The 15000-nt window shown below is 37.7% G+C and overlaps 2 protein-coding genes across 3 annotated transcripts in view; both read right to left on the bottom strand.

The window, feature by feature from the left end:
* LOC128607330 (H-2 class II histocompatibility antigen, A-U alpha chain) overlaps window positions 1-1701 on the bottom strand; it is a 2663-nt gene extending 962 nt beyond the window's left edge. Inside the window, exons 1-3 of one of the 2 annotated variants that reach the window (XM_053624066.1) lie at window positions 1535-1701; window positions 1088-1333; window positions 1-197 (exon numbers count right to left, since the gene is read on the bottom strand). The exon at window positions 1-197 is cut by the window's left edge and continues 85 nt beyond it. In XM_053624066.1, coding sequence (XP_053480041.1) covers window positions 1-197; window positions 1088-1333; window positions 1535-1592 — 501 coding nt within the window. In that variant the 5' untranslated portion in view covers window positions 1593-1701. The remainder of the gene's footprint in view (window positions 198-1087; window positions 1334-1534) is intronic. The other variant, XM_053624065.1, reaches the window with a different exon arrangement.
* Window positions 1702-9479: 7778 nt separating this feature from the next.
* Window positions 9480-12368, bottom strand: LOC128607327 (H-2 class II histocompatibility antigen, E-S beta chain). The gene is made up of 6 exons (XM_053624062.1): window positions 12249-12368; window positions 11701-11973; window positions 10865-11146; window positions 10368-10481; window positions 10215-10243; window positions 9480-10054 (listed from the first exon to the last, which is right to left on the bottom strand). Exons 1-5 carry the CDS (start codon window positions 12304-12306, stop codon window positions 10221-10223), a joined length of 750 nt encoding a protein of 249 aa, XP_053480037.1. The 5' UTR covers window positions 12307-12368; the 3' UTR covers window positions 9480-10054; window positions 10215-10220.
* Between the last annotated feature and the right edge of the window lie 2632 nt (window positions 12369-15000).

The raw sequence follows: 15000 nt of genomic DNA, 5'->3' as shown, positions 1-15000 counted from the left end.
GTGGGAGAACTGGTTGTAAGTCTGGTCATCATTGGGGTAATACTGGCTGAGTGAGGACTCATCCGTCACATCCAGGTTGTTTTTGGTCCAGCGCACGTGGACAGGTGGAGGGAAGAACCTTATGGCGTGGCAGATCAGTGTGTTCTTTGAACCCAGCTGTACATCATCTCTGGGATAGATGGAGCTCTGTGGGGCGTCTGGACAGAAATATAAACACGTGTGTCATTGTTCTCACACTGAGACTGTGGAGCGTTTATTATTTCTCCTGACCGTCTTTATCTTCTCATAACCAACAGCTCTGGAATCTAAACCGTGCTTTTAATCCTGAATGCTGAGGACAGCAGCTTTATTACAGGATTATTCACATAAAATATAATAGATTAAATTCCAGATGAGGTGTCTTCACCACGACTATTTACAACTAAACCCTCTGGGTGTGTTCACTACTTAACACTGTGCTTTCCCTCTGCCTCAGACCAACTCTTTATATTTTATAACAAGTCACTTATACAATCTACCTTCAGCACTATAATGCATACTTGGGACATCTGTTCTTTGTGTGCGTGTGTGTGTGCATACGAGAGAGAGAGAGAGAGAGAGAGAGAGAGAGAGAGAGAGAGAGAGAGAGAGAGAACATGAGAATAAAAGAGAAAGAAAGAGAGATAAATACAGTGGTGGGAAGATTTATAAATATTTATTTAGATTTATTTCGATGTATTTAGATTTCTAAACAGCGCGCTTTATCAGTTCCTCTTGATCTAAACGATCGTGATCATTAGTGTAAATAAATGTAATGTAATAAACAGTGTGTGTTTCAGGGAAAAGTGAATAACGGCTGTGACGGTGTGGTGCATTCTGGGATGTTGTATTAGAGTGATAATAAATAAACAGTGTGATGTAACGGTTGTGTGGTGTGACTGTGAGATGTCAGTGAACTACAGGGTGTAGGAGGTAATGTTTAATATCGTTACTGACAGTGTAATGGTCAGAAATTCACAGAGAAATCTACAACTATAACATCTTCATTCTGGAACAGATTTCATCTTCAGTGTAGGTGTGTGCGCCTTTTATACTCGGAGATACTCACCGTGTGGCAGCGGCTTGTCTTTAAATTCTACTGAAAACACCTCTATGTCGTTTTGGCAGACGGACATCCAACCCTCGGCGCCCTCGTAAAATCCGGGGTACTGCATCGGATCAGCGAACGGAGGCAGCACAATCACTATATCCTTCTTCTTAAAATCTGTGTAAGCCTCCACCTCTCCATCATCACCCATCATAAACTCCTTATCCGTCTCTGAGCACGCGGTCAACTGCAAATGGTGTAATTTATCTGTTCACACACACACACACACACACACACACACACACACACACACACACAAAACAGCCCGTTATTACAGTTAGATTAAATATAATCATCAGACATTCCCCCTTTCTAAGTGTGTATTAATGCTGAGTGAGAAATATCTCCAGCAGAATGAAACTGATCTCATGAATAAATGAATAAATTAATAAATGATATCTGACTTACTCTGTGCTTCAGTGTCCTTCACACACACCAGTGTGAAAAAGAACAGAAATAATTTCATCCTGAAGTGTGTGTTCAATCAGCAGCTCACATCAATCCACTCCTCACTGACTACACACACTCTAACTCTCTCACACACACTCTCACACACACACTGAACAGAGTCAGAAATACAGCTGAGTGAAGAGAACATCATAAATAAATCATCCAATCAGATCATTTCTCTCACACACACTCAGCTGTGTCCAGGCAGAGACTCAACCCAGTTACACACACTTTACTCTTCTGTAACAAACACACACACACACACACACACACACACACACTAACGATGTGCACGTTTGTGTAATGTTTGTTATTGATTTAATTTTGTTTGTGTCTTGATGCGGTTCCCTGGTGTCTGAGGGTGGGACTTTTATTTTGAAGTGGACTGAAGTTGAAGCACGCGCTGTGTGTACTGTAAATGTACAGAGTATTAGATTGATGAAAATGAGAGGAAAATGTCGATATTCCTTTATTATATATTTAAAAAGTCTCCAGTGACCGAGTCCTGATGTTATTACTGCAGTATTCATCTGTGTTTCATGTTAAAGCTGTGTTTATTTACAATCGAACTTAATTAATACTCTTTAGAGTGACTCCTCCAGTCACGTGGTACAATTAACTATCAGTCCAATTTAATATTGATTTATGATATATGATATATTAATGAACATAAAGTCAGACAAGCCTGTGTTTTAAATGTAGAAGATCAGCAGATTTCTCTCAGGTGAATAATGACCTTGTGGATTTAGTCTTGTGTGACATTCCCTTGTGTGAAAATAACTAACATGTTTTTATAGATAAAAAAAAATGGTGAGTTTATTATTTATTATTATTTATTATCTCTAAAATGTGCGCCTACTGTACATGTGGAAGAGGGAAAATGAATAAAACATAAACGTGAATTATTTTTGATAAACGAGGACAAATGTCATGGTTATTGAGAAAGAAAACACTTTACTGTTTGAAAACAATTTTATTTTTAAAATCTGTTTTTAATAAAGAACTGCTGGGATTGTTGTGAAGTGCAGACATGTTTCTCCCGTCTCTTTATTCTGTCCTGATTTAACAGGGACTTTTATCACCTGTCTGCTCGGCCTCCTGATCAGAGGGTCTGCAACTCGACCTGTTTTGTCTTCAGTGAAGAGATAAAGATCAACCACAGCTGGATCATTAACTCTACCGGAGAAGAGAGAGAATGCTGTACATTAGGACTAAAATCAGAGCAATGTGAACTTCCTGAATAGTATTCAATTAGCATATTTAAAAGGTAAAAAAGGTTTATAGAAATATGCAGTTCCTAAAATTTTGCTCAAAAAATCTCTTGTGCTTAATATAGCAAAAATAGGTCTGAAATAACATTTTAAAAATCTGTGTATCCTATTTTATGTTTGGCACTGTGCACATTTTATACTACTACTACTACTACTACTACTAATAATAATAAAGTATATGTCGTATAAGTGATGTTTGTAAGTAGTTTATTAGTAAAAACTTATTGGCTGAGGTTATGACCCGGTTAAAGCTGTCTGTGTGTGGATAAAGCTTCAGAAACAAAATTCCTGCTAACTATACACAAAGTGAACTAACTAAACTAATCTATAAAAAAAGAAAAGAAACAAGCTCCCCTCGCTCCCTAACTAACCCCAAACCCCCAATCACAGGGCAAGGATATTATTACATCATCAGTTTTTAGGATTAGATGATGTTGAAAGCCCAAAGCATGAGCAACACGATCAGAAGTCTAAGGAAGGAAACACTTATCCTTAAAAAAAATAAATAAAATAAACACTACAGTTGTGTAACAGGTGCAATGTAATATTGGTTTGAAGAAAAATCTGATTAAAACTCAGAGGAGCATGAAAGTAATGATGCTGTACTGATGTGCTTCAGACACCTGACAAGCTGAAATCAGTCCCATTGGTTTTAAAGCGCACCTGTTATGATTTTGAAACGTGCCGAATTTTGTTTTAAAGGGTCTCATACGATAAATTTGCATGCGTCTTAGATCAAAAAAACACTTTAACGTGCTCATAATTTAAAATGCAGCATTACCACTTTTCCCCCCTGTGTCACAAACGACTCAGTAATTGATTCGTTCTAAACTCCTCCTTTCAGAGAGCATACTCTGCTCTGATTGGTCAGACGTCCCAGTCTGTTGTGATTGGTCTACCGCTGTCAGCATGCAGGCAATGAAGACGAGAGGCGGGGCTTTTTGTTACAAACCTACGTAGGTTAGTACAGGAAGTAAGTCTGGAATCACTAACGACTCGATTCAGCTGTTCCTTTAGAATTCTTCCACTGCTCCAAGGTTCAGTTCCGATGCTCTCGTGAGCATTGTAGGTGCTTTCAATGATGGACAGGGTTGAACAAAACAAATAGGATTATTTATATATGACTATTCAGCCTTAATATAAAAGATAATAATGTAAATAATATACAATAATATAAACAATGATTATTTGATCCTTATTTCATTTTCATTTGTATATTATTACAGACTAAAATGTATTTTTGTTATCTTTTGCTTTTATGGTGTGTGCGGGAGGCAGATGTGAGTGCAGGCAGTTTTATTAAAGGAAATACAAAAGAAACAAAGAAAGTGAAGAAAAAACAAGCATAAACATGAGCAATAAACATGAGCTATGAACATGAGACAAGAACCATACTGTAGCACCGCACAACAACAAACAACAAAAAACCTGCACAAGACACACACAGAAAGCAGGACTTATATGGGAGTGCTAATTAGGTGTAACAGGAAACAGGTGTGAGTAATCATGCCGGCATGTGACCAGGTCATGTGATGTGCTGGGGCTGATGGGTAATGTAGTTCTGCACTGCGTAATATCAGCCTGGTGAGAGATTAAAATCTAATCGCTCATTAATAAAGAAAAATACAAACCAAGTGAAAGCTACATATTAAAGGTACAAAAGATAAAGGTCTCACTCCATCATCAGGGAAATGTACAGTTTAGTACCTTTTTTCCTGAGAGAGAAAACTGACATTAGGGAACTAAAAAAAATCCCCAACCACTAAACACAACGCTTTGAAGAAGTCGTACTTCCCTGAGCCCACTTCCACGTGTGAGCCAATCACAGAGCAGGGATATTATTACATCATCAATTTCTAGGAAAAGACAATGTTGAAAAACCTGGCAGTGTAAATAATCATTTTGATTGAAATACACTACAGTCGTGTTGTGTAACAGGTATAATATGATGTTGAAGAAGAAGATGGAACGCTGCATTGCAGGAAAAGCAGCATGAAACCCAAAGAGCCTGAAAATGATGATGCAGCAAAATAATGTGCTTTAGACAACTTCTGAAATCAGTCCTATTGGGTTTGAATGCGTTAGCGTGATGCTAAGATATAACAGCACAAGCATTATGAGCGTACTGATGCTAAGTGAGCAAAAGAGACTGAAAGATGCTGATGTCTGAACCTTAGCATCAAAACACATCCGATAAAATCCGATTTCAGATTCCAGTGACTGCACAATCCAGATGCTGCATAAGACAACATGATGGAGAAACCTTGAGAGGAACCAGACTCAGAAGTGAACCCATCCTCATCTGGGTGACACCGGATAGTGCGATTATAAACCATTACTCTTCCAAAACTGTAGACTATCGAGTCAGACATTACTGAGCATGTTGCAAGGATCCTCCCCATGAGCATAAAAATTACCCAAGGCCTTCCTGTATCCTAGGCCGGATTATATTCCTAAAGTGTCAGCGTCTGCTGCCCAGCCAGTGGTGTTGCAGACTTTCTGCCCTCCTCTGTTCCTCACACCACAACAAGAGAAATTGCACCTACTGTGTCCAGTAAGGGTTCTCTGTACTTACGTCCACTGCCGGTGGCGTCAGTCGGAGCAGCTGCTGGTCGGCTTTGGCGGCGACAGTAGAGGTGATGCTGTGTCGAAGCAACACATCTCTAATTGGATAGTGGAAGCAATCTCTATCGCTTATGAGGGGCGCGGTCTCGCTACGCCTCTGTGCATAAGGGCTCATTCCACTAGGGGGGTCGCCTTCTCGAAGGCTTTGTCCAAAGTGGTATCCTTACAGGATGTGTGTGCTGCTGCAGGGTGGTCTACGCCACACATATTCATTCGTTATTACAGCCTGGATATTCATTCCACCCCGGGCTCGAGTGTCTTGCAGTGACCCTCGGGCTCGGATCTTTTCATACAGGCCATACCCTCAGTATGATGGAGTAGGTATTGTCGTTCCCACAGCGTGAAGCTCACGCAACGTTGAGTTCTCTTTGAAAGGGAACGTCTGGGTTACGCATGTAACCCTGTTCCCTGACAAGGGAACGAGATGTTGTGTAGCTTTTCCATACTGGGGCATGTCTGTGAATTGCGTCTTCACTTCAGATAATAAGGCTGACGGCGCGGTTCACAGCTGCTGTTTTTATATCACACGATGCACTTAATTGCCACGTCACCTGATCACGGCAGGCCTATAACTAGGCATGATGTTACACAAGCTTCAGATACCGGTCACGCGTGAGGGCGCTTCCCACAGCGTGGAGCTCACACAACTTCTCGTTCTGTTCTCAGGGAACAGGGTTACATGCGTAACCCAGACGTTTTCATGTCACATATCTGTGTCACTTTTCACGTGTTTTCGTGACAAAACGTAGTTTGGACACCAGATAGAGTCGTCAGGTGACAGAGTCATCGTCAGATGGTGTAGTCTGTGACCCCCTGTCGCTAAGCAATCACGCAGTGTGAACACCACAACGACTTCAAGACTCCCGATTACAAGACAGCAAGTCGTGTAGTCTGAACAGCACAGCGATCTACAGACACTGAAAGTCGTGTAGCGTGAACGCAGCCTTAAATCCTGGGCCGGGAACTCCGACTGCTTTTCCCCAAAACCCAAGCAAAAAAAAGGAGAGAAAAACCTGCATATATTACTACTTTACATTACACATCCATTACGAGTATTTGACTGTCAGCTGGCTTCGTTCTTGTTCTCCTCATGAACTCATCAAGAAACTATTACGAGTAATTAATATTCCTGAGAAGATCAGATACCTGATCCCTCCCATCAATAAAATATTCACCACCTGAGCAAAGATATGTGGACAGAAAATGGTTAATGACCACACCCCTCTGCTCTCTCACTTCTTTCAGACGCCATCAGGCAGGTGCTACAGAACCATACAACCCAAGAGAACATGTCACCATACGTCAAATCTCCTTCCTTTGTGCTACCAACGTCATGTTCCTGGATTCTGGACTCATACATAAGCTGTGCATTTCATCATCTATAAATTCTTAATAATATATTTATTACACACATTAACATTACACCTGGACTACAATAAATCATGCACTACTGATGTCCTGCACTGAGCGCATACACACCTACACGTTACTCACACACAACCTCATAAGAATGTATCTACAGTACAATTCATACCACGTGTGTGTTATTATCTAAACACTGTGTAAAGTCTGATCTGTCTCTGTGTCTATATGTCCAATTTTTGCACTGTTGGGATGTCGTACAGTTAGTAAGACGTCCACGGCACTAATCACACCAAGAGAAACTCCGATACGCCTGCACAGCTCATCATCTCTTTAACAAACTCCAGCTCGGTTTAGTTCGTTTTTTGACCTGACACATTTGGGAAAATGAATGTTGTCTGACTTCTCTTTCATTTTTTCATTTTCTTTCCATCGACACACTTAGTATGGGGTCTACGTTCATCCATCTAAATCCAGTTAAACAACGGACTGTTTATTGGATACAAATTCAGACCCAAACACACTAATAACACTTTCTAATTTATTTCAGATTCTGTGACTTTAAATTCATGCTGTGTGTGTGTGTGTGTGTGTGTGTGTGTATATTTTGTGACCTGAATCCATGCCCCTTGGTGACCAGGGCCTCTGGAGACAGTCAGTAATCCATCCCTGGTTCCAGAGCAGTATCTGACACAGGATCAAGATCACAGACCACAGTTCTCCAGAAACAGGACATGGAGCAGCGCCTGATGCAGACTCAGGGGACAGGCGCTTTACTCCCATGAATTCTGCTTATAATAATAATAAAAGCGCTGGAGATAATATTAGGTGTTGGATATACAGTATTGCGTAATATATATTACTGAACGCAGCACTGAAGAACGAGTACACCCAATTAAACCTTCTGGCACAGTCAGGTGAAAATCCCCAGAGTTCCACCATAAACACACCACACAGACGCACACCAAAACCAAACATCTATGGCTTTGTTAAGGGGAGACAACACAGGCATGCAACACACACACACACACACACACACACACACACACACACACACACACACACACACACACACACACACTGGAAGAATGAGGAAGTAAAGATATTCTTCACATTAGTGCTACTCTTTATAAACGTCCCGAACACAGTGTTGGTGAAAAGGATGATAAAGCCGTCACTCTTCAGTACGTCTCTCTGTAGAGAGACCGAGTTATTTAACGTTCCACTGTGTTTTAAACGATGTGTTCATGTTTCAGTGATTTAAGTGTTCAACACGACTGAAACACAAGGAATCCAGAACATTTCTGAGAAGTCCATAAAGCCTTTTCAGCGTGTGAGCCAATCACAGAGCAGGAACACGGTTACATATTCAGTCTCTAGGGAAAGAAAATACGGAGAGTCTCCGGAGCCGGATCATTTTAATGTGTATGAAGTGATTTGGGATTATTGACATAACATTATTTATTTTTACATGGTTCAGCCAACCTGAAGCCTAAAAGCTTCTTCTGACTGATCACAAGCCATAAGCACTGTATCACTCAGTACAGAACTATATTCATATTTAATCATATTGCTGTTAGTTTATTGAGCAATTCTGCAGTTAGTACATATGGAATATTTATTCTCCAGTACATAACTGGTTAAATTTGTCCTCTTTCAGCACAAGTTTAGAAATGTCTTTAATAAAATAAAATCACGGACGTCCTGAATGCACACACAAACCTGCAGAACCGTAAACCTTTATTCTGTAATTCACGACCTGGATAAAAGTTCTTAATCTGAGAAACCATTTCCACTGAACACACACTTTCAGGAAGTGTCTAAATCACTGAAACCACTTCTACATGAACCAATTACAGCAGAGGAATATTATGACATCATCAGTAACTAGAGGAAGACGTTATTGAAAGACTGAACAGCTTTCTATTAAAGAGCGTTCGATACTTAAATACAGTCCAGTAATGTCCTGTATAACAGGTATAAGTGTCATTTAGTTCAGGGGAAGATCATAAATAAATAAAGTATTGTTAGTAAAACAAATTTCCTGTATGTTTTATATCATATAAACATGTTAGCCTAATGCTAACGTCCACCTTAACAACCCACAAATTTCCTGTATGTTTTATATCATCATGTTAGCCTAATGCTAACGTCCACCTTAACAACCCACACATGATCAGCTGTGAGATATAATCTGGCTCTGAGCAAAGGTCAGTGTCTTATGATGACACATTGGTTCTCCATTTTCACAAATAATGACAAGATTTCAGCTCTGAGGCTTTTTTCTTTTCTTTTCAAAGCTAAAGAACACATTTCAGAATAAATCGATCGACTCTTCTGACTAAAAACATCGTCTTATAAAGTCAAAATTATCCACCACACTGAAAACCATTTCATTTTTAAATCTTTTTATTATGCCTTATGCAAATAAAAAAAAAAAAACTCTTTCCCCAGAGGAAATGAAGTTCCCGCCCCGAACTGGACCTGACTCTTCATGTAAGCTTGAAATAAATTCATAATGCGTGACCCAAAAGTAATTACTCCACAGTAATACAGCAGGATTAAACGTTTACTGATAAAACCTGCGTTTAGTTCATCAGCTTTATAACTGGAACTAAATGATATAAATCTGTCTGATTATAGTCATTTATATAATTTACGATTTATTTCCTTTTTATAGACATTTTTACATCAATTTCTTTTACAACCAAAAGTTTATTAGGAGTCAGCACACACACAGAATCAAGAATAAATCCAGTTCTTACAGTTAAAATAAAACTTAGGTGAGTGATGATACAAAACCAGAAATGTACAGATCACTGTTAGTATGAAATAATAAACTGTTACTGAAACTGAGAAAGTGTTCCAGGTTAAAGCAGACTGTAGGGGGCGCTGGTGATTTAATAATGAAAAGAATTCATTCTTGAACTCTCAGGTGCATTATAAGGCCTTCAGTTGTACATTATTTCACACTGGATGTGGTCTCTAAGCTCAGATTCTACTCCAGAACTATTATAAAGCCTAAAATCAAGTTATTTAACATCAGTTTCATCAAAATCTTACATAAAGCTGGTCCGACATGAAGGTGAAGGATAATACAGACTCAGATGCACTTATTAATGTCTCATTTCTCAGTAAGGACAAATTATTAGGAATAAAGCAGATGTTTAACAGATAAAGCCATTTCAGCAAACACTCCAGTGTTTCTCTGCTCAGAGACCTGCAAAATAATAATAATAATAATAATAATAATAATAATAATAAGATTACACGTGTGAGCTTAAACATGAAGACATTTAGCATAACTCTACCCAAACAGTGAGCATTATGGGTAAATAAACTCTAATCCAGTAAACTAACTAGTCAAGGTCAGTCTCTACCTGCATTTATGTCGGCACCAGGATCCGTCCTGAGAACAGAAATCAGAAATAGAGCAGAAGGATGAATATCAGGGAGCAGGTTTATTATTAATAGCATTTCATTTTAATAAGAGTTTTCAGATGTTCTGTTTTCCTTTTGGTTAAGACACTGACCTGAGGATTTCTTCTTGTAGTAGATGAATCCAGCAGCTGAAAGCACGATCCCCAACACCAGCCCTGAAGCCCCGATAGCAATCTTACTCTTATCAGGTTCAGGCATCGAGGGGTCTGAGATATAAAGGGTTAATTATTATATATTACACAACCAAACAGCAGCACTCGGCATTGTGGAATAAAACAACAGCATTTTATATTTTTCAGTACGGACCAACAGTACGGAGAACTGCTTTTACTTTCAGATAGGAACAATCAGAAACTGAAGAATTTGATTTGATTTTATTTGTTAAAGTTGTTTATTGTTGGTGACTGAAAGCTAGTTGACGTAACATCAGGTGTAATTGTTGAAAGATAACAGAAGGAGTTATTAACAGAAGGAGTTATTATCTGAGTGAAACAGGATTTCTCAGGTGTGTATTCGTGTTTAGTGAAGTAAGATCGGTTCATGGTGGTGGACTCAGACATTCAGATCTGACTGTGGTGATCAGACTCACCCCACTTATAGTTCATGGGTTTGGTGAAGCTGGCGTGTTGGACCACACAGGAGATCTCCTCTCCAGATTCAGGCATGTACTCCAGATGGGAGTGGACCTGATAGTACCAGTCTCCATCAGCCATCTCCTCAGTGGACGTCACACCTCCCTTAATCTCCTTCCCGTTCCTCAGCCAGGTCACTGAGATGGCTGGAGGGTAAAATCTGTAAGCGCTGCACATCAGTGTGGCCGGGTGAGTGCCGTCTGACTTCTTCACCAACTTCACTTTAACCTGGGGCTCAACTGCACATGAAACCACATCAACATGCACTTACAACCTACCGTCACTCATTATATACAGTGTTGGGTAACGCCTTCATAAATAACCAGTTACTGTAATTAAATTACTCTTCTCCTGGAAAAAAGTATTCTATTACAGTTACTTATGATGTACTCACATTACATACTGTAAATATTTTCATCATTTCTGTATTAAAACAGTGTTGAATAAAAATGTAAATTTATCATCTAAAGATAAAATGTGTTTTTCTAATTGAACTCGGCCCCTTTAAATCTGCTAGCTGTAGGACAGCGCGTGCGTGAGAGTTCATCCGAGTTCAATATAATAATAATAATAATAATAATAATAATAATAATATGCAGGTATCTAAGAGGTAATCAGTGTAATTTGGTATTTAATAAGTTAGAGGAGAGCAGATCAGTGTATATTATATATGTATGTTATTATGTGTAATTAAACCTCTGTGAAATGAAGATAAATCTGTGCAGGAATGCAGAATGAGGAGATACTGGGAATATTACATGATACAGGTGTTTATGTTAGTCAGTGATCTCACCTGTTTTACTGAGGATGTTGTTGTAGTAATTCCCAACATTATTCTTACAGAAAGAGTCCATTTCGGCTTTTCGTGTTTGCAGCACTGCAGGGTCATTGTTTAATCTGTCTGCGTTTTTGATGCCTAACTCAGTGTATCCCACATACTTCCCCAGAGTGCTGTTATACTCTAGGTAGTTAACCTTATTGATGATGTAAGACTCTATGAGCTCCATGTCACTGAGATCCTCTTTACTCCAGATGCACCAAAAGGGCTCTGCCAGGGAATGTCCATCTGTGAGAAAATAACAATAACACATTTTTTTTCACTGCTGAAAGAGAGAGTAATACAGCTTTTATTTTTAATCGTGTTTTTGTTTTATTTGAATCTAATTCTGTGTTTAAACCTGCCTTTAAACACACATTAAAATAAACAAATCTCCAGTTCTGTAATATTCTTCCGACAGATTTAATAAACTGTATCCTTCTAAACATTCTTTTATTTTTGTTTGAAAAACAAACAAACATACTAACTAACTAACTAAAAAGGATATGTAAGTAAAGCCTCACTTGCTGTGTGCAGGACTGCAGGCAGTAAGATGAGGAGAATCTTCAGCAGCTTGGACATTGTTCCTCTCGGAGTCTGATCTCTCACTGAGTACAGTGTGACTGATACAGCGCTACTCTACACACACACACACACACACACACAGACATACAGACACACACACACCACTCCTGCACTACACAGTCACGTGTTACCAGGCAGAATATAATCCAATACTGTCACCTGTGAAAGCTGTCAGGTTTAAATACATTTCACTATTTATAACTTCTTATTTTATCAACACAAATATACTTTTAATTACAAAGAGGTATGAGTGTGAGAAATCAATAATAATAATAATAATAATAATAATAATAATAATAATAATAATAATAATAATAATAACAGCAGCATTATTATTATTGGAGAATAATAATATATTGCTATAGGGTTATATAACAATAACACACCTTGTATGAAATGACAGTAAAATGTTTATTACATTGGGATAAATAAATGTTTATATTCACAGGATATGAGTTCAGCTTCTATATATTTGTATATTGTTGTATTTAGATAGAGAAGAATGTGGACTGTTTTGGCATTTCCTTCATGTCTGTGATAATTAAAGTTTAATGTCATTAATGTCATAATGTTACATAAATATCATACATCATAAATTGTCTATTGTTTTCTTAAATTAAATTTATTCCTGCGTAACATCAATCAAACATTACTTTAGAACAGTAACTGCTGTCCTCTCTACCAGCTGCTAATACATGACAGGTTTATAAAAATACCAGTTAAAAATATACAACAAGGCAAAGTCCTGCATTATAAAGTGTTTTTATTGAGTATATTTTAAAATAAATGAGTGGCCCCAAAGTTAATGCTGTTTTTTTAAAAAGCTTTATTTCCTGAAAACACATAAAGTATATATATATTTTATGCATGTGTGAGTGTATGTTGTTTATTTATCTATATTTTAACATAGTTATAAATACATAACATTAATTTTAATTACACAAAATATTCTGTTAAATTATCCCAGGTGATTGCATGACTTTTATTTTGACAACTACACCACTCCAGGCTCTCTCACTGACCGATCACCTATGACGTCACTGTATCTCGCGGCTGGGTTTCAGAAGGGCGGGTGATTTAAATAAATCCCCCATTTTGCAAAATAATTTAATTTGAAAGTCATGATTTGTTATTACACTGACTCTGCCTCAGATCTAAAGAATATATCATTTACTTTTTTATTTTGTTTGGTAATTATCCATAAACAAAAATAGATGAGTTCATTTCCTTCTCTTTCACATTTTTGATAGATGTAGACTCACTGATCAGGTCTTTTGTTTAATTAATAATAAAAAAAATGTGAAAGATTTCTGAAACTATATGAAGAATTATTTTGCAATGATTTCACCAGCTTTCTTTCATTTATTGTTTTCATTTATTTATCTTTAATGATCTATCTCTTACTAGCATTGTAACCTTATAGGAACTGTATGGTACGGAACCTTTTATCTTTTGTCCTTTATTTATTATTATTCTTTTTTTCTATCCTCTTCATATGTACAGTATGTAAATAATGATCCTCACTTCTTCCTTTGGTCGTCTGATTTTACATACAAATATTTTGTTGAATGATTCTTAATGTTCTCCTGAAGCTGTTTGTATATTTTTCTCTGATATATTTTTTTTAATTAATAAAAAAATTTAAAAAGAAGGGAGAGGAAAGCATATATTATGGTAAGCATCTTTGATGATAATTTAGCAATTTTGCATGTATATAAAACACAGAAAACATGTACATCATATTTCACAGAGAACGTTTCTGTTGATTTTTTCTGTTTATTTACCTTCTGTATTTATTACACATGTTTACACTGTACCTGATGAAGACCTGACGGTCGAAACGTTGCACTTTCAATAAAAGATGTTTGGAGCTGTAAATTCAGTGTGTGAGAGAACGCTACTTTCATCCACACTGGTATTTTTGTTGTCCTGCACCTGAGCGCAGTTAGCGTGCGTAGAATGTGAACACTCTTTTCTAATTTTGATTCTTCACTATCTAAACGTATCAGAATGACCTCAAGAACCTTGGACATGAATAAAAATAAATACCAAATGTAAACAAAACATAAATTGATGTTGAATATCCAGCATATCAAGTCTAATCTAGATTTCCTGTGTGTCTAAACAGAGGAAATCTGCAGGATAACACTGTGTTATTTCTACTCAGTAATAAATCAGAGCTCCATCAGTGAAAGTAAAGCAGACAGCGAGACCTGGACAACTACACAGAATATAATCCTAAAGAGAAAATAAACCTACACACAGACGATAAAGACAGGAGGAAATCTGTTTCATGCAGTAAAGCGAGTGCAGAGTGTGTGTGTGTGTGTATGTGAGTGTGTGTGTGTGTGTGTGTGTGTGTTGTAGTGACTGTATCACGTGTCATCACAACACAATCAGAAACACCATCATGAGGAATTACTCCATCCACCATGGAGACGAGGAAACAGTGACTCGGTCCATCATTCACTCAAATTCTCCAGAAACTCCAACGTGCAGACGTCACGTCACGTGTCAACAGTCACATGGACAATTTACAGCTTTTATACACATTATGATTCTCACTTTTTTTTATTTATTTGTTTTTTACATGTAGTGTTTTTATTTTCATGATTTATTTATTTTCATTTCTAGGGTAAAAGTGGTTTCAATTTTCAGATGTGATTTTCTCACGTTTTTTTTTACACATGA

The sequence above is a fragment of the Ictalurus furcatus genome, chromosome 5 (genome assembly GCF_023375685.1).
Source record: "Ictalurus furcatus strain D&B chromosome 5, Billie_1.0, whole genome shotgun sequence".
Classification (NCBI taxonomy): domain Eukaryota; kingdom Metazoa; phylum Chordata; class Actinopteri; order Siluriformes; family Ictaluridae; genus Ictalurus; species Ictalurus furcatus.
The sequence above is the reverse complement of the archived record's forward strand: the minus strand, read 5'-3'. Positions and strand labels throughout refer to the sequence as shown.